Consider the following 25,153-nt stretch of genomic DNA (forward strand, 5'->3'; position numbering starts at 1 on the left):
AAAGCAGAGATTAGAAGGGAGATTGCCAGCGCCTATGGTAGAGAGTGTGTCGCTTTTTGTCCACTGTTTTGAGCGCCCCGTCGCGGCAAATCAGCCGAACTATACGCACGTTTCAACAGCGGAGGAGAAGACCAAATTGTGCGTACGATAGGTACCTAGTAGAGGGGAAAGGAATATGTGCGTATACATGGGTATAGCTATATATGTTTTGTATTCTAGCTGCCTCGGCTCTCGGCTCCCGGCTCTCGCAGCTCGCAGCTCTCGCATGCATGCGTATACCTGTATCTACTCCTGATGTGATGTTCCCTCAAAAGCGGTTTTGAATGTTGGACAGTTATTATATGTCCGGTCATATATTACTCATTAAATGTGTATTAAACACTTGTACAGCTAAATACTGAGTTTTCCTCGTATAAAATGAAAAATTGAGTAATAAAAACGTAAGCTCCGATATTTAATGTAACTTCTTGAAACTTGATCTCTATAAAATAATCATTTTTACAACTTGAATAATTAATGTTTTTATAGATTTATAAAAATTTAGCACATTAAAAATATCAGAATAATACACACACGCTTCACTTTGATTTTTAAGTTTATTCAATAGAGAATGACTTTTTCTGTAATTCAAATGTCATTCTTCAACACATGTAACTTTTCTAATAAGAATAAGTAATTGTGAAGATATTTAGAAAAATAATTCTACTTGTAGGTCATACTTTCACACAATTATCAATATAAAGAAAAAATAAACTAATACTTAAACTTAAACCCTGGAGCTTCACGATAAACATGTGTCATTTTAAGCGCTAAGGGAAACAGTGCGTTGGTAGTCGAGGTAGCTAAGTACCGCATCGTGTACTTTTGCTTTGAGCATTCTGGGGTTCAAATCTCGCCCGCAGCAGAACTTTTTTTTTTTTACGATTTCTTTTTTTTTTTTTTTTTTTTTTTTTTGATGGTAGTACAAAACTTTTTTTCGATAATAGTATTTAATTTTTATGTATATGTTGCGTAACGACTACGCTTTGTAAATTCATTCCTTGTAAAGTTGGGTGATTTTGTTAGATATTTAAATTTTTTAATAAAAATATAATATCATTAGTGGGGAAAATGCTAATTACCATTTCATCCTTTTTTAGATGGCTATAAAACTATTATTGATGAAGTTAAAAATCATCCAAAAGTAATTTAATAGTACTAAGTTCTTTTACACTATTCTAACAAAATGGTTATGATCTCACTTCGATGAGGATTACAACTTTTACAACCTAATTAATAATTGTGTAAAACTTATTTAAACAATTAATTAAACTATTAGAAACCAGGAAAATTTTTGAAAACACTTTTTATCAAATGATTTTTCATTGCTATTCCAAGTTAAACACGAGTTTATTGATAAAACGCTCAGTTAACTGGAGAGCAAAGTATGGAATCGCTTAACATAAAGGAAACCATGAAAACATTAGTAAAATAAAAGGCAAGGTATTAAATATTGAGGACTTAAAAATTTTTTTCCTATTTTAGAACTAAATTTTGCCTATTATATAGATATAACTTATGTTGTACAAGTTCTTAGACTAATTTTGATGATTCAGATCAAAAAATTGTTTTTAAATCCATACGGCATTTACCAAAAAAATCAAATTTACAGTACCTTATAATTTTTTCAGAGCCATTATGGTGACCACTTATTAATCGTCTATATTTTGTTTAAAAAATTTTTAATCTAATAATAGGGTAGTCTGAGTATGTCTCGTGGTGTATACATGTCATAAAATGTATGTAAAAAAACGTATTGCGGGAAAACTGGGTTTTTTTTGTCCATGAGCACTGCACTAAAAATGCTCTCAAAATTTTACGCTTTGATCAAACTTGTCTGATTGTAAACCCTCAGCTGAGACATTCAGCCCAAATCTAACAACAAAATTGCGGCCTATTTAGATCATAACTACTTAAGTTAATCTTAAAACTTGATAACATGTACATGCGTCCGCGTTCACAGACAGAGTTCTATTTCTCGTCAAAATTCAATTTTTTTGTACTGTATGTTTTGCTGCAGATAGCTATTAATGCAGACGCTTTATAATGCAAAATAAACATAAAAACTGTCAAAAAAGATTTTGTATCTGTTACAGAAATAAATTTAAATTCTACAACAAAGTATTGAATACAAATTTTGTAGAGCTTATAAAAAAGAAACTTTTGAAAGTAATTTTTTTTTTTTTTTAATATCTTCTGAACGATTTAATCGCCAATAATCGTTTTTAAATGGCTGAAAAATCGTTTTACACCATTTAATTGAAAAAAAAGCAGTGATGTTTTTCTGTGTTTATTTTCTAGAAACAATACTTAAATAAGACTACCACCTAAACAATGAAATATAGTGCGTTCAACAAACGTGGTCTTTAGATATCTTTAGTATAAAAAGTACTAGTCTGATTTCTGGGATAAATAATAACGATAACATTCATAATAATAATAATAATAATAATAACAACAATAATTAAAAATATTTCGAGTAGAATTTCTATAAAATCATTTAATAGTCTGCTGAGAAACCAGTGATTTCTCGAATAAATCGTAGTAGGTATTAAAAAAAAAAATCTCTACCTATTACTTAGCTCTTAACTTTTTATTAATACTTTTTATTTCTTAATTTTTATGTTGCACTAAATTAGTTATACTATTATTTATTGAATCCAGGTATAATTATAGTCACTTTAAAAATTTGGTTTAGTCCTATAATTTTTGTTGGACAATATTTAATATTTGTCATTTAAAATATTTACATAATATCATATGATTCCTAATTTGAAAATAATAAAGATATCGATAAAAATTGAAGCGACCTTAGGCACGGGATTAGAAACAACTAGGCTTACTAAATATTTTCAAAAGATTGTAGAGGTATGAGTATTGATGCATACGTACACCCGAATTTACCTATGTCAAATTTTATTTTTATTTTTATTTATTTAAATTTTTTTAATTACGCTTTTAGTCAGGAACTTAATGTTGCTGTAAAGTTTTAATCATAAAATATAACACTAAAAAAATAATAAGGAACGAAAAGCAAAACTTTTTTTATTTTAACATTGATTTTGAGCGGTTCATATTAAAATTTCGTCTGTTGATGGTAGTACTAATTTTAAGATAAAAAATTTAAAGTTTGTTAAAATTGTTTCAAAAAGTTCTAAAATGTGACTTGTAACATATTGATGTGTGTACTTATACATACACATACGCTTCTTATATGCATCAATTGATGGGCATTTTTGTGAGATAAAAGTAAATCGAGTATTAACTCAAAAAATAGTATTATTACAGTACAAAAAAATTGAATTTTGACGAGAAATAGAACTCTGTCTGTGAACGCGGACGCATGTACATGTTATCAAGTTTTAAGATTAACTTAAGTAGTTATGATCTAAATAGGCCGCAATTTTGTTGTTAGATTTGGGCTGAATGTCTCAGCTGAGGGTTTACAATCAGACAAGTTTGATCAAAGCGTAAAATTTTGAGAGCATTTTTAGTGCAGTGCTCATGGACAAAAAAAACCCAGTTTTCCCGCAATACGTTTTTTTACATACATTTTATGACATGTATACACCACGAGACATACTCAGACTACCCTATTATTAGATTAAAAATTTTTTAAACAAAATATAGACGATTAATAAGTGGTCACCATAATGGCTCTGAAAAAATTATAAGGTACTGTAAATTTGATTTTTTTGGTAAATGCCGTATGGATTTAAAAACAATTTTTTGATCTGAATCATCAAAATTAGTCTAAGAACTTGTACAACATAAGTTATATCTATATAATAGGCAAAATTTAGTTCTAAAATAGGAAAAAAATTTTTAAGTCCTCAATATTTAATACCTTGCCTTTTATTTTACTAATGTTTTCATGGTTTCCTTTATGTTAAGCGATTCCATACTTTGCTCTCCAGTTAACTGAGCGTTTTATCAATAAACTCGTGTTTAACTTGGAATAGCAATGAAAAATCATTTGATAAAAAGTGTTTTCAAAAATTTTCCTGGTTTCTAATAGTTTAATTAATTGTTTAAATAAGTTTTACACAATTATTAATTAGGTTGTAAAAGGTGTGATCCTCATCGAAGTGAGATCATAACCATTTTGTTAGAATAGTGTAAAAGAACTTAGTACTATTAAATTACTTTTGGATGATTTTTAACTTCATCAATAATAGTTTTATAGCCATCTAAAAAAGGATGAAATGGTAATTAGCATTTTCCCCACTAATGATATTATATTTTTATTAAAAAATTTAAATATCTAACAAAATCACCCAACTTTACAAGGAATGAATTTACAAAGCGTAGTCGTTACGCAACATATACATAAAAATTAAATACTATTATCGAAAAAAAGTTTTGTACTACCATCAAAAAAAAAAAAAAAAAAAAAAAAGAAATCGTAAAAAAAAAAAAAGTTCTGCTGCGGGCGAGATTTGAACCCCAGAATGCTCAAAGCAAAAGTACACGATGCGGTACTTAGCTACCTCGACTACCAACGTACTGTTTTCCTTAGCGCTTAAAATGACACATGTTTATCGTGAAGCTCCAGGGTTTAAGTTTAAGTATTAGTTTATTTTTTCTTTATATTGATAATTGTGTGAAAGTATGATCTACAAGTAGAATTATTTTTCTAAATATCTTCACAATTACTTATTCTTATTAGAAAAGTTACATGTGTTGAAGAATGACATTTGAATTACAGAAAAAGTCATTCTCTATTGAATAAACTTGAAAATCAAAGTGAAGCGTGTGTGTATTATTCTGATATTTTTAATGTGCTAAATTTTTATAAATCTATAAAAACATTAATTATTCAAGTTGTAAAAATGATTATTTTATAGAGATCAAGTTTCAAGAAGTTACATTAAATATCGAAGCTTACGTTTTTATTACTCAATTTTTCATTTTATACGAGGAAAACTCAGTATTTAGCTGTACAAGTGTTTAATACACATTTAATGAGTAATATATGACCGGACATATAATAACTGTCCAACATTCAAAACCGCTTTTGAGGGAACATCACATCAGGAGTAGATACAGGTATACGCATGCATGCGAGAGCTGCGAGCTGCGAGAGCCGGGAGCCGAGAGCCGAGGCAGCTAGAATACAAAACATATATAGCTATACCCATGTATACGCACATATTCCTTTCCCCTCTACTAGGTACCTATCGTACGCACAATTTGGTCTTCTCCTCCGCTGTTGAAATGTGCGTATAGTTCGGCTGATTTGCCGCGACGGGGCGCTCAAAACAGTGGAAAAAAAGCGACACACTCTCTACCATAGGCGCTGGCAATCTCCCTTCTAATCTCTGGTTAAGAGTATTACGATGATTTTCCTGCATTCAATATAAATGATTTAACTTCCTTTATAATCTAAAGCCTAAAAATATGTTTATTACAATCATTACCTTTAAAGGTCGTTCGTTTTTTTTTTTTTTTTTTTTTCAAACAAAATACTGCGGTATTATAAAAATGTTTTGTCTCAGAATCTTGCCGAATACATTTTATGACTTATTTATTGAACTATTCCATTCATCATTATTCTCCTGGCTGTCTAAAAATAAATAAAAGTAGCACACCTTATTAAAGATTTGAAAACAATTTTAATATATATACAAAACTATTTTCTATTGTGTTCATTAAATTCGTTTACTAATGAAATTTCAACATTAAGTAAATAGCAGTAATAGACGGGCGGCTTTTTTTGCCGTTAATAGGATGTTAATATTTACTTAGGAGTTTTAAAATACACAAATTATATTAAAATCCTTAAAAGTTATTTTAATATTATAAAATTGTGGAATTGCCTTGTTAACAAGAAGTATCAAAATAACAATATTAATGTAGTTTGATGTTTCCTAAAAAAATGTTGACGACACACACACACACACACACACACATATATATATATATATATATATATATATATATATATATATATATATATATATATGTGTGTGATCGCGGTGGCGCAACGGTAGAGTTGCAGTTCCGTCGATCTCCGAGGTTAAGCTACATTTGGCACGGTTAGTACTTGGATGGGTGACCGCTTGGTCACCATTCGAGTCTCGCCGTTTCGCCTGTGCTCTTGATTCTCGAAGGTCGATTTACTGTTTTTCTGACGCTTCGTCTACGTGATCATAGGTGTGACTGAGTTGGTCTAGATGTTTATGTATGTATATGTATATAAACATCTGGTCATAACTCAGGTGCACCGGTGGCTAATTAACACTATGCTTGTGTAAAAAAATGCCATGCCTGAGCCTACGGGCGATGATGAATGAAAAATAAAATATACATATATATATATGTATAACAAAACACAAATAAAAGAAATGAAGACAAAATGATAAATTTAATAATAAAAAAAAAAAAAAAAATCTACCATGAAGTGGATTTGAACCCTTAAGTGCAAAACAATCTACGAAAGGAAATAAGCCTTATCCATCTTAGCTATCCGAAGAGCATGTTATATCCCTTTCGAAGTCACATAGTACATGGATATCCTCCGGAGCTTGTTCTACAGTTTACAGCAGTTAGGATGTGTAAAATTAATAAATTAGTGGTTGAAGCTGTACTGAAAACCTTAAAAAATAGTTGAAGCTACATATTTATTAAAAACATAAATGGATTTGGAAATGTTAAGAGTACGGAAGAGTTAAAAAAGAATGTATTGAAATCAAAATTATGTGTATATAATTAATGAGCATTTAGCTCCACAATTTATTTAAATCAGATTGACAGATAACATTGAAACAAGAGCAAGAGTCAGTTAAATATATATAGCATATACTCGGTTGCAGTCAAAAGAGAAAAACTCGTGTCGTCGCTTGCTTTGGCTGTGCGCTCAGCTATACAGCTATATAGCCGACATTTTCACTCCTCTCCTCGTATGCGCACATTCGGTATATACCCCTTCGACGCGTCTCCAAAATGTGCGCCTATATGCAGTATTGGGTGAGGAGGATATGATTTTGCATTTTTATCACTAGGACCTATGTAAAGCTACAGATCCTAGTGAGAAAAATGCAAAAGCTGAATACGAGGGGAAAGGAGGCCAGTGGTTCTCCCCAAATGTGACTGGCAAACTTGTGGGGAATTCAAATTGGCAATGTGGTGTGCAAGACGCAAATACCCAGATAACTCGACACAATTACATGCACAATAACTTGATAAACTAATTCCAAGCTATTTAACCCAATAACCCAATGGGCCAATAAGCAGCCTCATGAGTTTGAGTAAATAATAAAATTTATTAATTAACAAAGCAAGCGCCAATCCCCACACGACCCAAGGCACGTACTGGTTGCCTTAATTATTTATGATTCATAAAATAATAACGCAAGCACCTATCCCCACACAACCAGGGGCATTTACTGGTTGCTTACTTAAATTACTATAAATAAAATAATAACGCAAACACACATCCCCACACAACCGGGGGAGCTTACTGGTTGCTTACTTAAATTACTAAAAAAAAAAAATGAAAAAAAATGTAATAAAATGAACTATGAAAAAAAATAAAACAAGAAATGAAAAAAAAAATAAATAAAACAAGAAATTAAAAAAAAAATAATAATAAAAAAATAAAAAAAAAAACAACAACAAACCAGGGGGGATAAATGGGTCATGGGACCCACGGTAAGAACGAAGTTCTTTGAACATGACGAGTATAAAAACACAATTTCTCAGGTAACAAGGGGGTCGCCAGACCCATTGAAAGAACGAAGCTCTATAAACGTTAATACTGCATTCATGTAGTTCACTAAACAAAAACTTGAAAAACGAATAAAAAAAAAAAAATAAAAAAAATAGTTCAGTACTCACGATGGTTGAACTTCGTGAGTACTGTATTTATGCACGACGTTCTCATAAAGTTCAACCATCGTGAGTACTGAACTATTTTTTTTATTTTATTTTTTTATTCGTTTTTCAAGTTTTTGTTTAGTGAACTACATGAATGCAGTATTAACGTTTATAGAGCTTCGTTCTTTCAATGGGTCTGGCGACCCCCTTGTTACCTGAGAAATTGTGTTTTTATACTCGTCATGTTCAAAGAACTTCGTTCTTACCGTGGGTCCCATGACCCATTTATCCCCCCCTGGTTTGTTGTTGTTTTTTTTTTATTTTTTTATTATTATTTTTTTTTTAATTTCTTGTTTTATTTATTTTTTTTTTCATTTCTTGTTTTATTTTTTTTCATATTTCATTTTATTACATTTTTTTTCATTTTTTTTTTTTAGTAATTTAAGTAAGCAACCAGTAAGCTCCCCCGGTTGTGTGGGGATGTGTGTTTGCGTTATTATTTTATTTCTAGTAATTTAAGTAAGCAACCAGTAAATGCCCCTGGTTGTGTGGGGATAGGTGCTTGCGTTATTATTTTATGAATCATAAATAATTAAGGCAACCAGTAAGTGCCTTGGGTCGTGTGGGGATTGGCGCTTGCTTTGTTAATTAATAAATTTTATTATTTACTCGAACTCATGAGGCTGCTTATTGGCCCATTGGGTTATTGGGTTAAATATCTTGGGATTAGTTTATCAAGTTATTGTGCATGTAATTGTGTCGAGTTATCTGGGTATTTGCGTCTTGCACCACATTGCCAATTGAGGCCCTGGATCGAGGAACCGGCTCCGCGCTCGGAACCTTCGAAAAATGCTGTCAACAAACCCAAATTTCAAAAGTTACCAAATCATTCTGTAAAAAATATGAGCTTATGCAGAATATAAAAATGCGTGTTTCTCCTTTTAAAAGTTTTTTTGTTCAATCAGTAGTTTTTGAGATAAAAATCAAATACTGCAAAATTCGCTCTGCTTGAAATTCTTGATTTTATGAACTTGAATCGCCGCATCTCTGCAGAAAATGCATTAATCGACTTGAAATTTTAAACGTAACTTAACTAGGTATAGGCGATGCTAATAGTATCACTAGAAAAATGAATAATATTAATAATTCAATATTATTTAATTAAAAAGTGCGCGGAATCAAAGGTTATGGCATTCATGATTCACTGATAAAAAGTGTGCTACGAAGTTTCGAGTTGGAAAAACTTTCAGCAAGAAAGTTGTTTCTTTACGTATGAAGAAGTTTTCTTCCAAATTTCAATGAAATCCAATGAGTATTTCCAGAGATACAGCGATTTTAAGTTGCGGCAGGTATCGCGCACAGTGCAGCAGCTCAATCTATACCATGGGCTTTCGATTAATCGATAGCATGTGATATTGCATGTATCGAGTTCCCCAAGAGCAGAACAACATACTCTGTCCAACAGCTGATGCGAGCTGTGTGTTTTCATCTATACGACCACCCCGACCCTAGCCCACAAAATGTTAAAATTTGCAATAAAAAAAATATCAGTACACGTATTTTGAACTGCACATTTCGCCTGTACAAATTATTTTAACTGCACACGTCTGAAATGGGCAAAAAAAATTAATAAACATCAGCACTTTTAGGGGGACACTAAACGGTCCATATCTTCGTAATGAAGGCTTGTATTGAACTGCACACACCTCAAAAAAACTGCACATTACACGATCTTAACTGCACACTCAAATTTTGTAATTGCACACCATTATTTAGTTAATAAATCGATAAAAACTAAATGTCGTAGCTCTACTGTAAATTGTTGTGCATTACTGCGCATGCGCGTGACTATTGGCCAATCATGTGCGTTACAGTGTGCTTGCAGTACTTGCACGTTGGCGGGTATTTACAAAATATTATTTACGTAAATGTAATCGTCCTTTTGTATGTAAACATAGAAATGTCTATGTATGTGTGTATAACTACATGTTTACAACGAAAGCAGCAAATCTGGATAATATTGAGGCAGAAATTAAATAATCTTTATAGAAATAAATATAACAAGAAAAATATTATTGATCATGGGTCATGTTATCCATGGATACAACATGTATGTATGTGTGTGTGTATATACACTCCATTGCTAATGCAGAGTGCACCGACATTACCGATGGTGTAAATAGTATTACGGTTGAATTCCAACAACCCAATAACTAATGTATTTATTTTTTTTTTATATATACAGGAAGATTAAAAAAAACTTTTATCCATCTAGAAGTTACAAATATGTTTTGAAACTAAACATGATTCCTTGAAAAATATGTAAAGATTTAATTAAAAAATTTTATTTAGGACTAGATGTATCATGCAAATATACTTTTGACATGAATAATCACTTTTTTGGCTTTAAAAATTATGCTTTGATCAATTAAATTTACAAATTTACCCCGGAATTATTTGTATTTACACATGAAAAAAAGCACAAAAATTCAATTAAAATTTTTTTAATTAGGTATGCATTGTTCTATACTTTAGAAACTTAACCATCTCAATTAACGTCTAGCTTTCTTTATTTTTCGACAAAATATCTAGACCATCATAATGTGCATGTTGATTGGTTGAATTGCAAAATCAGCAACAAACCCTTTGTATCCAATTTAAGGTCAATTAATTTTTAGAACTCCTGTATACATTTTTTAAAATATTTATTTTCTATGTAATACATACATAATAATGTTTATGCTGCATAAACACTACGTTTTAAACACATTTGTAGAGTTTAACTTTCACTTTGTTCAATATTTTAATAAATAATACTCTGACAACACTATATTTACATAAGAAAGTGAAAAATAAAATTTTACAACAATCTGAATATCATCAACCAATCAGGCAACTTTCCCTTAACATAAAAGCTGTTTATGTTTCCAGGTCAAATAATTTCTAGGTACAAGTATAGACTAGGGGTGTGGCGATTGAAGCCGAGAAAAATTTTCGATGAGTTTGCAATTTTGCATCCGCAAAAATCCGGTAAAAAGTGCTGTATATCTACTATTAGAATTTTTGAGACTGATTAACTGCACAACTAAGTGTTTATTTTCGTGTTGTGTTCAATAATGCTGTAAAAGAAATAAAAACAGTTGATTTGTTTATTTAATGTTGCCCGAGCCCAAATCTTGTTTTTGTAAGATATCTCTTCTTTTTTTTTGATCTATGTAATCTAATAAATCGAGGCTTTTTTAAAATCATACTCGTGCGACGTTTGATTTTCAATACACGTGTAGAGCTGAAAAAATAGAGACATCAGTTTAATTGAAGTAAATAATACAAAAAAAACTTTTTTTTTTTTAGAAGTTACTATATTTACAATTATAAGCTCGACAGGACTGAGAACCTAAAGTTTTTCAATATCGTAACCGTATTTAAGCAAAATATGAATCAGCACGTTTTCTGGATGCGCAACAAGATCAATCAAACCGACTAGCTGCTCGAACAATTTATTTTTCATATCCATGTCGCTTGTGTTATGCACGCCATGTTTCAAAGTAAAGTTTTGCTAAAAACGTATTTTTCTATGTAAGTATTTATACGTCATTTTGTGAATTTTCGTAGTGAATTATTTTTTCATCATTGTACCATTGAGTTGAGACAAGTTTTTAAGCCGTAGTTTCCGGGAGACGCCGTCCAAGGTAAGTATTTGGTCAAAGTGGTCGTCTTTGGGAATGAAAATTTTTCCGCATTGTATTGACGATACTTGATGACTTCGTGCAGAATTCCCTGATGATTAAATTTTTTTGCACTATTACTGAGACAGTCAATGTGATACCTGATTCTACATACTATCTATTTTCAATCATTATTAATTTAGCTGGGTGAAAGAATAAGTCTGAAAATAATGGTTAAGGTGAATTTTAGACTTACCAGGATTATCGAGTTGACCTGCAAAATGTATTGAGATATCTGTTGAGGGGGTCTCTTGGACTGCGCCTATTCGACAGCGACTTGTACTAAAGTGGGGAAGAAATTGTGGACCTCGCTGACTTCTCTGTAAAATATGTATCATTCGCACTCAGATCCTCCGATACGTAAGATTCGGACTGCAAGCTGCGTTCGATTGCCGTGTTGATAGGCTCCGGGTATCTAAAATATAATAAATAAGTACAATTTTACTATTCAAGTGTTCAAGTGTGCAGACAGTAAATTTCGATCATGACGAATATTTTTACCATTAATTCGCCAAGCACGTGCGAAGTATTGAGGATCGTATTTAATGACCATTTTTAATATTTAATGACAAATTATTAGTCACTTGTGAAGATTAATGTATTACATCATAAACGTCAAGTTATTATAAAAAAGCTCATAAAAAAATAGTTATATTAATACTTGCTGTACATGCTATGTTAAATTAATGCGCTTTTTTTGTACAGAAGTTTACTGAAAAGTTAAACCAAAAAGCAATTAATATAATAAAAAATATTCAATGCTCGACTGTAGAATCAAAAAACTCACCTGTTCACGTGCAACGGCAAGCTCGCATACCTGCAAGCTCAACTGTTCATTGCTCTCTTCGACTTTCCGTAACTCTTCGCTCTGGTTTTGATTCTCGTTCTCCAACTCTTTCAGATCCTTCAGTAAACTAGCAAGTTCAGCCTTGAGTCTCAGTTCTTCGAGCTGAGAAGCTTGGAGCTGTTCCTCCAATGTCTTGAGCACGCCCGTGCTCTTCTCACGCTCTTCCCGTGCTCTAATCACACTCGAGCTGCTGCAGATCGCTCAGGCTCTTAAGTGCCTCGGTATGACGGTGTTCGAGCTGGCGCAACTGATCCTCGTAAAATTTATCCATTCGAGCCTATTGCTCGTCAATTTCTTGCGCGAATAGATTCGTGCAGTCATTCGTCTCGCCGAGATCCAAGCGAAGTTTGTCGCGCTCACAGCGCAGGTGCTCCATTGACAAGCTTCAAGTTTTTTTTTTGCAAGATCAAATAATGTTTTATCAGACAAATGAAAATTTGAGGAAAAAATGATCAATCAAAGTATGATACTGCTTTTTGATTACTCACTTCAAATTTCGAATTTCTTCTTGATAAAGAATGAGTGCTCCTTTCAGTAGATGTACGTAATTTCCAACATTTTCAGCATGAGATACCTCACGGTGAAGCTTAAGCTCGGAAGATAAGGCATTTGATAAGTTAATAAAGTTAACAGTAGGGCCGTTAAAGCCTAAGAAAAGCAATAAGGAACTGGCATCTGTCACTCCAGCAACCTCCCACAGTTCTACAATGGCACTTCGTGGAGTAGATCTATTGCGTGAAAGATGAGAGTTTGGATACTGATGCACAAATTTATTTATTATCCAATGGTTTACGTACCCTGTTTGATTATCTTCGAAATCCTTTCAACTATCTGACTTTGTTCATTCCCTGTGTAAATAACTGGACCAAGTCACGTTAAAATCTTCGAACACTTTATTAGAACTCTCAAAAAATTTAAAAATTCGTTTAAATTTATTAAGCCGTCGCAATCCGTATCTAGCTTTTAAAAGATAATTTGGATGGCCTGAAAAATAGAGTTCAGTAGAAATCGTCGCGATTGAGTGAGGATGGAACAAATTTTAACTTACATTTTTGGAAAGGGTTGAATCTCCATTTAAAAAACCATTTATACTATCTGTAGGGGAGTTTTGATTAGTCCACGTCTCCGGTAACCGTTGATAATTGATGATTGCATCTAAAATAGAACTCACATTACAATCTTTAACTCGCAATAGTAAATAAAATGAAAAAGATTTTAGCATTTTTAACCTGTCTCAATTCGTTGGCAATTTTTAGCCTCTGGCTTTTTCCTTTCTTCCAATTGGTGATTGTATTTGGTACACACAGTGCCGTGTTCAGGAATAATATCTGATTCACCGTTAAGTTCATTTTCCAAACCATTGACAGGCGTCTTTTGAAATTCATCGAGCAGGGTAACAAAGGCATCACGGAATTCAATGAATGGAACTAAACTCTGACTCTCCTCTATCTTGAGTAATTCAAATATTGCTTGCTCTGCTTACTCATCATTGCTCAGCTTACTTTGTCCGTTGGCCAGGCAGCTTTTGTACACAAAAAAAAGGTTCTGTTCATGTGGATCAGTGGGCTCTTCCTCCATCTCATGCCTTTCACCGGTTTCTGCCAACTGTCAAAACTGTAGAGTCCTGAGCACCTATTTAAATTTAAATTCATAAGTCATAAAAAAAGTATTTTTTAATGACTAGGCTCCTAATTTGACCAGTCAAATCAATTATTCAACAAAAATTACTAGAGCAACGGATTCATGAATGATTGAAACTGCTTTAGCACATGAAATATAAGATAACAGTCATTAAGATCTACATGCAATTGCAAAACTCTTATCTCACACTTGAAATACTTTCACTTGTGCACACATATGTACAACAGACGCAACACTGGTAAAATATTTTGCAATAACAAATAATTGGATTAACGAGAGCCAATTTCTACCAAATGTAAACTTCACATAGTGGCTTGAAATAGAGATTTATGTATTGAAAAACTGAAGAAAAAAAAAACATTTTCACAATGAGAAAAAAAGAATTTATTACTCAAGCTCCTGTGATTGGCCCATCTGGGATCATTAGCTGTATAGCCGTTGATCAAATGCTCCACTACTTTTAAAACCGTGGTATCTAACGGTGCATCGATATATCCAGAACTGGATCTTCCGGCATAGGGAACAAGTTGGTCAAAATATCTTCATAGCTCTCTTTGTTGTGCCTAATGCTCAGATGGAACGCAGCCTGTAGTTGCTTTACGTAGTCGAAACTAGAAAACATTTCTCTAATCTCCTCCTTATTCAACAAACTCATAAATTGTTCGGGCATTAATGACAAGTTACCAGCGTGAGCATCCACGCTCAAGTTTGCATTTGAATAACTCCTGAAAAAAAACATATACGGTTTGAAGAGTAAGGTTGTTTATGAAATTAAAAAATTTCATGTTGTCAACTTACTGATTGAAATCCTGGTTTGCACAGTCCAAAGCAGTAATTGTGATTAGCTTAAGATTCCTGGTAAAAAGAACAGGCGTTTCAGAACAAATTTTAAAGATGTTCTCCACCTTGTATTCCGATAAATCTACAAACAATGATGGCATTGTTTTATTCAACACTGCTTTATTTATCTGCTTCTTCATCTTCGATTACAAGCTTGATCACTAAGTAATGAAGTTTGACGCAGTGCCTTCGGTGCCTGTAATCCGGAATCCGGAACCGCAAGAAGTACCTACTACTCAGTGGATTTCTTCAGATCGTCCCGTGAATGACTTGGAACAATTTTATTCGTTTCCTTTCAAAGTTTCAAGTTTTATTTATTTCTAACTCAACGATTCTATAATTTACTTAAGTGAAGCAGGTTATATTTATAGAGTGGGTTGACCGCACACAGTCCAACCTCAAACCGCTTAACGGCATGACGAAACACTACGCCGCGCCGCCGCACTGCCGCAGTCGCCGCTCGCCGCAGACGCAAACTGCGCAAATTCATTCTAACATACTATATATATATATATATATTTGTATGCTGCAGTAGCAGACGAAAAAACTAAGCTAATATTAAAATAAAATAACATTGTGGTCAGCACAGGACTCCGGATACTCTAAATAAGAAAATTTTGTACTTAATATTTAAAGTTTTTCAACACTTTTAACACCTACTTATAAACATATTCACACTATGTACACTATTTATAAATGAAAGTCTATAAATTTTTAAATACTATCACATTTAGCATACGTAAGTATGCTTATTTTAACACTAGTATTTTGTACATGAGTCCTTTCCTTACATAAGTCATTTCTTTCTTGCCAAGAGCCTTTGATTGATCTGCAGTAAGCTACGTAATGGCCTAGATTCCCCTTTTCCAAAGGTTCAATATAACTTATCACACCAGTCAATATAAATGTTTGATTTTGTATATTGAGATTGACTGGTAATTTAGATAATTCGGTTTTAATCTGAGATGCATTTATGTTAAATATTTTGGCATACGACGAATCTTGATAAGCATCTTGGGTATCAATTAGTAAGTAAGTTCCTAAAGTAAATGATAAAACTGCTTTTTTATCGGTTTCACATGTAATGCAGTACTTTGATTGCTCACTAAAGACACGATTCAGTTCTTCTTCCAAATTCCTGAACTGATGCATCCAAACAACTTCAGTACTTGGCAGTGGTTTTATGTATTTTTTGGAACTGTTTACACTACCGCATTGACATTTTGTTAATTCCAGGTAACTTTCGCAACCATCCATTAATTTATGAATCATAGCATTAATGTTTGTTTCACAATTGACATTTCTATTTTCTGTTTCAAAATGTAGTGATAGCAAGTATGCTCGATTAGTATATAATGTAGTGTTGGGACCTTCTGCTGCATACTTCATCAATGTTGTGGGGTAACAAATATTTTGCAACGATTTCTGAAAATTTTGTTTCTGTTGAATGTAAGTTTTGAAAGTACTTATATTACAAATAGTATTACTTAAAACTTCAGTTAAAGCATCAAAGGCACAAGTATTTGTAAATGTTGTCGGAATACTGTTTACTTTTCGAGCATTACATTTGTTACCATTTTTAATTACTGCTTTTATTTTTTTACCAGTCAATCCACTAGGTCGTTGTAAAAGCAGCGAAAGTTCTGGCTCTGGAGTTACGTAAGTTCCTCTTTTTTTGTGGCTAAGATTTAATTCAACTGTTTTTATAACCTCATTTTTTAATTTTTTTTTTTCAGAGTCTTTTAGAGCTGCAGTTGAAGAAGGCTGGTCATTGAACTCTATTATTCCATAATCTGTATGAGTTTCGGAAGACAGCTTATTTAAATCATTATTTGGTAAGTCAGTTGAATTATTCATTCCAAATTTTTCTCTTGATTCTGCTACTATCTCTGAGTCAGGTAAAATTAATACTTTTTTTAAGTTATCAGCATCAGCAAAACCAAATTGATCACCTAATTCATTGTCACTTATTGAAGAATCACCATCATTACATTCACTCACAGGATTCTTATTCTTCCACTGCTCTGCGGCATGTAAATACTCAATATCAGGTTTTTTTTCCTTACTTTTTGTTTTAATCGGGATTAAAGCTGATAAATCGTTTACTTGAGCTCTTACTATTTTTAATACTTTATTGATGTCTGCGCAATGTGAAGCTATTAAAACGTCAATTCTTTCTGGTGTTTTATTTGTCATAATATATTTTTTAAACTGATGGAATAATGTTTCAGATCTAGCTGAAGAAGCAACTTTGTTTTCATTTTCAAAATAACCATTCATTACGTTAGTCCAAGAGGGAAATTCATAGCACAGAATGGTCAGTCGGTCACTGAAGTCGATCAAAAAGTAGGTATTATCTTGATGATTAAAGTCCATACTATTATTACTCTTTTCACAAATTACCTTGTTTTTTAAATTTTGAATAAATTTACGTATATTACGAGACTGAAAATCATCATCATCAGCATCATCGTTATTATCGTCTACAAAAACACATTGATGGTGATCTGAAAATTGGGATTCCTTACTTTCACTTGATTCTTCGAATTCATATGTTTGGATCTTTGTTTTTATGTATTCAAAAGCTTTTTGGCAATCTATATCAAATACTTTACTGTTTGCTAAAATGAATATTTTTTCTAAAAAATCACAAAAATTTTTAAAATTTTCAATAGTTGTCATGAAACCTATACATCTTTTATATACCTCTTGCACTTTTTTGGACTTGTTTTTAGCTAAACATGGCCATCTTGTAATTGCATGAACTAGATGCGCTACATCTGTTTTTAATTGAGTGTTTAGCTGCAAGTTTTGTCCTTGTAAAATTAAAAAACACTCCTCATTATATTTTTTGAAAGTCATGGTATTAAACGCCAAAGAAATTCCATTTCGAAGGGCTTTTCCCATGTCAGTAACTACTTCTCTAGGTATTTTGGCTCCAGATTTCAGCCAGTCACGTAACCAAAAACATAAGAAGTTGCTGTCATTTACTTCAGATAATATTTGTGTCAAAGGAACGATGGTGTTATTTATATGAGTGCATAGTACACTTAAAAATATATGGCTACTCCTACCACTAGCATGATCAATTTTTAAGGCTACCGATCCTGTAGCATCTAATGAAACAGGATTTCGAAGAAGTTGTTGGATGTCATTGTGAATTTCAATCTGTTCTTTTGACCAATACGTAATGTAAAATTTATTGAACCCAATGTTCTTTATGTATTGACTGACTGTTGCATTCTGAGTTTTTAATTTGTCGAGTGACTCAAACAAATTTTCTCCTTTAACTAAACCTAGTCGCTCATACTTAGCTTGTTGACCAGCTTTTTCTACGTTTTTCAAGTCGTATAAAAAAGGCGATTCATTATCTCCATAATCCATGATTTTGTCAGCTTCATCTACCCTCCACTGCCGAGCTGTTTTGTGTTTAAGCTCATTTTTTACGAGCTTTCTCTGTAGACCAGCCAAACGTTTTTTTTTTGTATGAACGATTCCTTTTGAATCATTGGTGATTACATCTAAAGATACCTCTGATGGTTCTTTAGGTTTTTGAAAACACCTCACAACCATGTAATTTGCACACGTAGAGCAGTGGGCTTCCAAGAAAATGTAACACATTGTACTTCCAACTTTTTGACGTTTAAAATTAAACGTGCATGGTAGCTTTTGTGCAGCATAAACAGCTTTACCAATTGCATCTCCCCAACCTGGTTGCAGCATTTCTACTTCCCTTCCATCTTTGTACACCTTTTTAATAGGTTGTAGTTCAGACCATTGATCAAGACTTAATTTTATTTTGAATTCAATTTTTTTTTCACTATTTAGTAACTTGGTTTGTACACTTAGAACTTCAAAATCACTATCGGAATCCTTGTTACTTTGAAGATCAAGTTCAGAATTCTCATCGCCTTCATTGATACAATCTTCTAAACTAATGATGTTTGTCGTGATGTTTGTCGGACCCTCCTCAACTTTCTTTGTTTGTTTATAATAATCAAAAATACTGTGTCTATTATTATACAACATTAAATATAAATTAACACAATTAATTTTATTGTCCAGAAGTTCACAAATACTTTTCCATATGTCATCACTTCGACTTTTTAACTTTCCATTACTATCCAAAATATCATAATTACAAATTATGGCTTTTATTTTATCGGGAGGTACAGATGGCTGGGGTCCAGGCATTGTGATTTTTTAGTTTATATTAAAATTCTTATTCCATAAATCACCAGATTAAAAACTTATCAATACCCACTTTTTTCTCTATTAATCCGCCTTTAAGGATGTTTATAAGTTTTAATGTTTAACTTACGATGCCAAATAATTTTTTACAAATCCTTCCATATTCATCATTAATAATAAGTAATTTTGAATCACTTTTTATGTCATACATACAATAAAAAGTTCTTTTATCTTGTATGTATAAGCATATAGTACTGTCCAACCTAACTAGCTAACCAAATTATTAAAAATTAAAAGCTCATTAAAAAAGTAAAAATTCACAAATGTGGAACTTCTTTAGCACACCATTTACTTGATACACCTAAATTTAGCTATTTTATTTAGGTACATAAAAATATGAGCGATGGTGGCAGTGACAGTTGGGATCTTTTTAAAGAACGAACTACGATTAAGTACTACGAAAGAGAACTTTAAAAAATTTTGAATCCAAAAATCCAAAATCCAACATTCCGAGTTCCAAGTATTCCAACTCGTCAATCTCAAATCTGGAACAGCGATATTTGTACAGAAAAAAAGCAACATACAAACATAGGCCTGATAGCTTTGCCTGTGATCTGTAATTGCTAAAAAATGGATCACCAACTTGATTAATTGTTTATTCTTAGTCTTGATAAGTTTTTTACATTTGAAGAAAAGATTTTCAGTGTCGGAAATAAGTTGTAAACATTAAAAAAAAAAGTTGAATAATAGAGCAAATTAAAGGAAACCTACAGCAGAACTATGCTATGTGCTTATTATTTTTTTTATAATAAGTCTACTAATCACTGTAAATAAACATTACAGCTAGATTACTCATTTCTAATCATGATTAAGACTAAAAAATTTTCAAAATATCATCTAAGGTTTTTTACCCTTTATTAATATTTAAAAAATTTTTCAGGATACGATCCATAACAGAAGAGCGGGTGCTATTCAGTTATCAGTCATTACAATAAACCAAGGACTCGATAGTCTCCTTCTCTGTAACAATGGTAGATCTCACGAACATGATCGAAATCATTCCGGCCTTGCCGCGCTAAAATCAACAGTAAGTCTATTTTTGATTGAATTTTCATAAACGTAGGTGTCGAATAAAACAATGCCATCATTATTTGTACAACCTTACTCTTCAAACCGTATATGTTTTTTTTCAGGAGTTATTCAAATGCAAACTTGAGCGTGGATGCTCACGCTGGTAACTTGTCATTAATGCCCGAACAATTTATGAGTTTGTTGAATAAGGAGGAGATTAGAGAAATGTTTTCTAGTTTCGACTACGTAAAGCAACTACAGGCTGCGTTCCATCTGAGCATTAGGCACAACAAAGAGAGCTATGAAGATATTTTGACCAACTTGTTCCCTATGCCGGAAGATCCAGTTCTGGATATATCGATGCACCGTTAGATACCACGGTTTTAAAAGTAGTGGAGCATTTGATCAACGGCTATACAGCTAATGATCCCAGATGGGCCAATCACAGGAGCTTGAGTAATAAATTCTTTTTTTCTCATTGTGAAAATGTTTTTTTTTTCTTCAGTTTTTCAATACATAAATCTCTATTTCAAGCCACTATGTGAAGTTTACATTTGGTAGAAATTGGCTCTCGTTAATCCAATTATTTGTTATTGCAAAATATTTTACCAGTGTTGCGTCTGTTGTACATATGTGTGCACAAGTGAAAGTATTTCAAGTGTGAGATAAGAGTTTTGCAATTGCATGTAGATCTTAATGACTGTTATCTTATATTTCATGTGCTAAAGCAGTTTCAATCATTCATGAATCCGTTGCTCTAGTAATTTTTGTTGAATAATTGATTTGACTGGTCAAATTAGGAGCCTAGTCATTAAAAAATACTTTTTTTATGACTTATGAATTTAAATTTAAATAGGTGCTCAGGACTCTACAGTTTTGACAGTTGGCAGAAACCGGTGAAAGGCATGAGATGGAGGAAGAGCCCACTGATCCACATGAACAGAACCTTTTTTTTGTGTACAAAAGCTGCCTGGCCAACGGACAAAGTAAGCTGAGCAATGATGAGTAAGCAGAGCAAGCAATATTTGAATTACTCAAGATAGAGGAGAGTCAGAGTTTAGTTCCATTCATTGAATTCCGTGATGCCTTTGTTACCCTGCTCGATGAATTTCAAAAGACGCCTGTCAATGGTTTGGAAAATGAACTTAACGGTGAATCAGATATTATTCCTGAACACGGCACTGTGTGTACCAAATACAATCACCAATTGGAAGAAAGGAAAAAGCCAGAGGCTAAAAATTGCCAACGAATTGAGACAGGTTAAAAATGCTAAAATCTTTTTCATTTTATTTACTATTGCGAGTTAAAGATTGTAATGTGAGTTCTATTTTAGATGCAATCATCAATTATCAACGGTTACCGGAGACGTGGACTAATCAAAACTCCCCTACAGATAGTATAAATGGTTTTTTAAATGGAGATTCAACCCTTTCCAAAAATGTAAGTTAAAATTTGTTCCATCCTCACTCAATCGCGACGATTTCTACTGAACTCTATTTTTCAGGCCATCCAAATTATCTTTTAAAAGCTAGATACGGATTGCGACGGCTTAATAAATTTAAACGAATTTTTAAATTTTTTGAGAGTTCTAATAAAGTGTTCGAAGATTTTAACGTGACTTGGTCCAGTTATTTACACAGGGAATGAACAAAGTCAGATAGTTGAAAGGATTTCGAAGATAATCAAACAGGGTACGTAAACCATTGGATAATAAATAAATTTGTGCATCAGTATCCAAACTCTCATCTTTCACGCAATAGATCTACTCCACGAAGTGCCATTGTAGAACTGTGGGAGGTTGCTGGAGTGACAGATGCCAGTTCCTTATTGCTTTTCTTAGGCTTTAACGGCCCTACTGTTAACTTTATTAACTTATCAAATGCCTTATCTTCCGAGCTTAAGCTTCACCGTGAGGTATCTCATGCTGAAAATGTTGGAAATTACGTACATCTACTGAAAGGAGCACTCATTCTTTATCAAGAAGAAATTCGAAATTTGAAGTGAGTAATCAAAAAGCAGTATCATACTTTGATTGATCATTTTTTCCTCAAATTTTCATTTGTCTGATAAAACATTATTTGATCTTGCAAAAAAAAAACTTGAAGCTTGTCAATGGAGCACCTGCGCTGTGAGCGCGACAAACTTCGCTTGGATCTCGGCGAGACGAATGACTGCACGAATCTATTCGCGCAAGAAATTGACGAGCAATAGGCTCGAATGGATAAATTTTACGAGGATCAGTTGCGCCAGCTCGAACACCGTCATACCGAGGCACTTAAGAGCCTGAGCGATCTGCAGCAGCTCGAGTGTGATTAGAGCACGGGAAGAGCGTGAGAAGAGCACGGGCGTGCTCAAGACATTGGAGGAACAGCTCCAAGCTTCTCAGCTCGAAGAACTGAGACTCAAGGCTGAACTTGCTAGTTTACTGAAGGATCTGAAAGAGTTGGAGAACGAGAATCAAAACCAGAGCGAAGAGTTACGGAAAGTCGAAGAGAGCAATGAACAGTTGAGCTTGCAGGTATGCGAGCTTGCCGTTGCACGTGAACAGGTGAGTTTTTTGATTCTACAGTCGAGCATTGAATATTTTTTATTATATTAATTGCTTTTTGGTTTAACTTTTCAGTAAACTTCTGTACAAAAAAAGCGCATTAATTTAACATAGCATGTACAGCAAGTATTAATATAACTATTTTTTTATGAGCTTTTTTATAATAACTTGACGTTTATGATGTAATACATTAATCTTCACAAGTGACTAATAATTTGTCATTAAATATTAAAAATGGTCATTAAATACGATCCTCAATACTTCGCACGTGCTTGGCGAATTAATGGTAAAAATATTCGTCATGATCGAAATTTACTGTCTGCACACTTGAACACTTGAATAGTAAAATTGTACTTATTTATTATATTTTAGATACCCGGAGCCTATCAACACGGCAATCGAACGCAGCTTGCAGTCCGAATCTTACGTATCGGAGGATCTGAGTGCGAATGATACATATTTTACAGAGAAGTCAGCGAGGTCCACAATTTCTTCCCCACTTTAGTACAAGTCGCTGTCGAATAGGCGCAGTCCAAGAGACCCCCTCAACAGATATCTCAATACATTTTGCAGGTCAACTCGATAATCCTGGTAAGTCTAAAATTCACCTTAACCATTATTTTCAGACTTATTCTTTCACCCAGCTAAATTAATAATGATTGAAAATAGATAGTATGTAGAATCAGGTATCACATTGACTGTCTCAGTAATAGTGCAAAAAAATTTAATCATCAGGGAATTCTGCACGAAGTCATCAAGTATCGTCAATACAATGCGGAAAAATTTTCATTCCCAAAGACGACCACTTTGACCAAATACTTACCTTGGACGGCGTCTCCCGGAAACTACGGCTTAAAAACTTGTCTCAACTCAATGGTACAATGATGAAAAAATAATTCACTACGAAAATTCACAAAATGACGTATAAATACTTACATAGAAAAATACGTTTTTAGCAAAACTTTACTTTGAAACATGGCGTGCATAACACAAGCGACATGGATATGAAAAATAAATTGTTCGAGCAGCTAGTCGGTTTGATTGATCTTGTTGCGCATCCAGAAAACGTGCTGATTCATATTTTGCTTAAATACGGTTACGATATTGAAAAACTTTAGGTTCTCAGTCCTGTCGAGCTTATAATTGTAAATATAGTAACTTCTAAAAAAAAAAAAGTTTTTTTTGTATTATTTACTTCAATTAAACTGATGTCTCTATTTTTTCAGCTCTACACGTGTATTGAAAATCAAACGTCGCACGAGTATGATTTTAAAAAAGCCTCGATTTATTAGATTACATAGATCAAAAAAAAAGAAGAGATATCTTACAAAAACAAGATTTGGGCTCGGGCAACATTAAATAAACAAATCAACTGTTTTTATTTCTTTTACAGCATTATTGAACACAACACGAAAATAAACACTTAGTTGTGCAGTTAATCAGTCTCAAAAATTCTAATAGTAGATATACAGCACTTTTTACCGGATTTTTGCGGATGCAAAATTGCAAACTCATCGAAAATTTTTCTCGGCTTCAATCGCCACACCCCTAGTCTATACTTGTACCTAGAAATTATTTGACCTGGAAACATAAACAGCTTTTATGTTAAGGGAAAGTTGCCTGATTGGTTGATGATATTCAGATTGTTGTAAAATTTTATTTTTCACTTTCTTATGTAAATATAGTGTTGTCAGAGTATTATTTATTAAAATATTGAACAAAGTGAAAGTTAAACTCTACAAATGTGTTTAAAACGTAGTGTTTATGCAGCATAAACATTATTATGTATGTATTACATAGAAAATAAATATTTTAAAAAATGTATACAGGAGTTCTAAAAATTAATTGACCTTAAATTGGATACAAAGGGTTTGTTGCTGATTTTGCAATTCAACCAATCAACATGCACATTATGATGGTCTAGATATTTTGTCGAAAAATAAAGAAAGCTAGACGTTAATTGAGATGGTTAAGTTTCTAAAGTATAGAACAATGCATACCTAATTAAAAAAATTTTAATTGAATTTTTGTGCTTTTTTTCATGTGTAAATACAAATAATTCCGGGGTAAATTTGTAAATTTAATTGATCAAAGCATAATTTTTAAAGCCAAAAAAGTGATTATTCATGTCAAAAGTATATTTGCATGATACATCTAGTCCTAAATAAAATTTTTTAATTAAATCTTTACATATTTTTCAAGGAATCATGTTTAGTTTCAAAACATATTTGTAACTTCTAGATGGATAAAAGTTTTTTTTAATCTTCCTGTATATATAAAAAAAAAATAAATACATTAGTTATTGGGTTGTTGGAATTCAACCGTAATACTATTTACACCATCGGTAATGTCGGTGCACTCTGCATTAGCAATGGAGTGTATATACACACACACATACATACATGTTGTATCCATGGATAACATGACCCATGA

At 32.6% G+C, this 25,153-nt stretch overlaps 1 protein-coding gene and 2 long non-coding RNA genes across 6 annotated transcripts; 2 read left to right on the forward strand and 1 right to left on the reverse strand.

The window, feature by feature from the left end:
* Window positions 1-10,637: 10,637 nt before the first annotated feature.
* On the reverse strand, window positions 10,638-15,304 carry LOC149373823 (uncharacterized). 4 transcript variants are annotated; one of them, XM_089595626.1, is made up of 11 exons: window positions 14,869-15,304; window positions 14,462-14,795; window positions 13,659-14,061; window positions 13,478-13,584; window positions 13,227-13,413; window positions 12,918-13,157; window positions 12,370-12,812; window positions 11,779-11,997; window positions 11,494-11,634; window positions 11,225-11,413; window positions 10,638-11,143 (listed from the first exon to the last, which is right to left on the reverse strand). In XM_089595626.1, the coding sequence occupies exons 1-2, from the start codon at window positions 15,048-15,050 to the stop codon at window positions 14,546-14,548; spliced, it is 432 nt and encodes a 143-aa protein (XP_089451752.1). In that variant the 5' UTR covers window positions 15,051-15,304; the 3' UTR covers window positions 10,638-11,143; window positions 11,225-11,413; window positions 11,494-11,634; window positions 11,779-11,997; window positions 12,370-12,812; window positions 12,918-13,157; window positions 13,227-13,413; window positions 13,478-13,584; window positions 13,659-14,061; window positions 14,462-14,545. The 4 variants fall into 4 exon arrangements, with proteins under 4 accessions (XP_089451752.1, XP_089451753.1, XP_089451751.1 ...); XM_089595627.1 differs by having other exon boundaries at window positions 11,494-11,689; XM_089595625.1 differs by having other exon boundaries at window positions 11,494-11,700.
* Window positions 15,305-16,020: 716 nt separating this feature from the next.
* Window positions 16,021-16,901, forward strand: LOC149373824 (uncharacterized). Its single transcript, XR_016293286.1, has 5 exons — window positions 16,021-16,146; window positions 16,237-16,359; window positions 16,518-16,569; window positions 16,647-16,745; window positions 16,832-16,901. It is a non-coding gene; the product is annotated as an uncharacterized LOC149373824 (long non-coding RNA).
* A 6,061-nt stretch (window positions 16,902-22,962) lies between these two features.
* On the forward strand, window positions 22,963-24,452 carry LOC149373825 (uncharacterized). Its single transcript, XR_016293285.1, has 5 exons — window positions 22,963-23,006; window positions 23,093-23,311; window positions 23,390-23,596; window positions 23,677-23,865; window positions 23,947-24,452. It is a non-coding gene; the product is annotated as an uncharacterized LOC149373825 (long non-coding RNA).
* Window positions 24,453-25,153: the final 701 nt, after the last annotated feature.

The sequence above is a fragment of the Copidosoma floridanum genome, unplaced genomic scaffold (assembly GCF_036245765.1).
Source record: "Copidosoma floridanum isolate Cflo_tuat_1 unplaced genomic scaffold, Cflo_Japanese_pri ptg000026l, whole genome shotgun sequence".
Lineage (NCBI taxonomy): Eukaryota > Metazoa > Arthropoda > Insecta > Hymenoptera > Encyrtidae > Copidosoma > Copidosoma floridanum.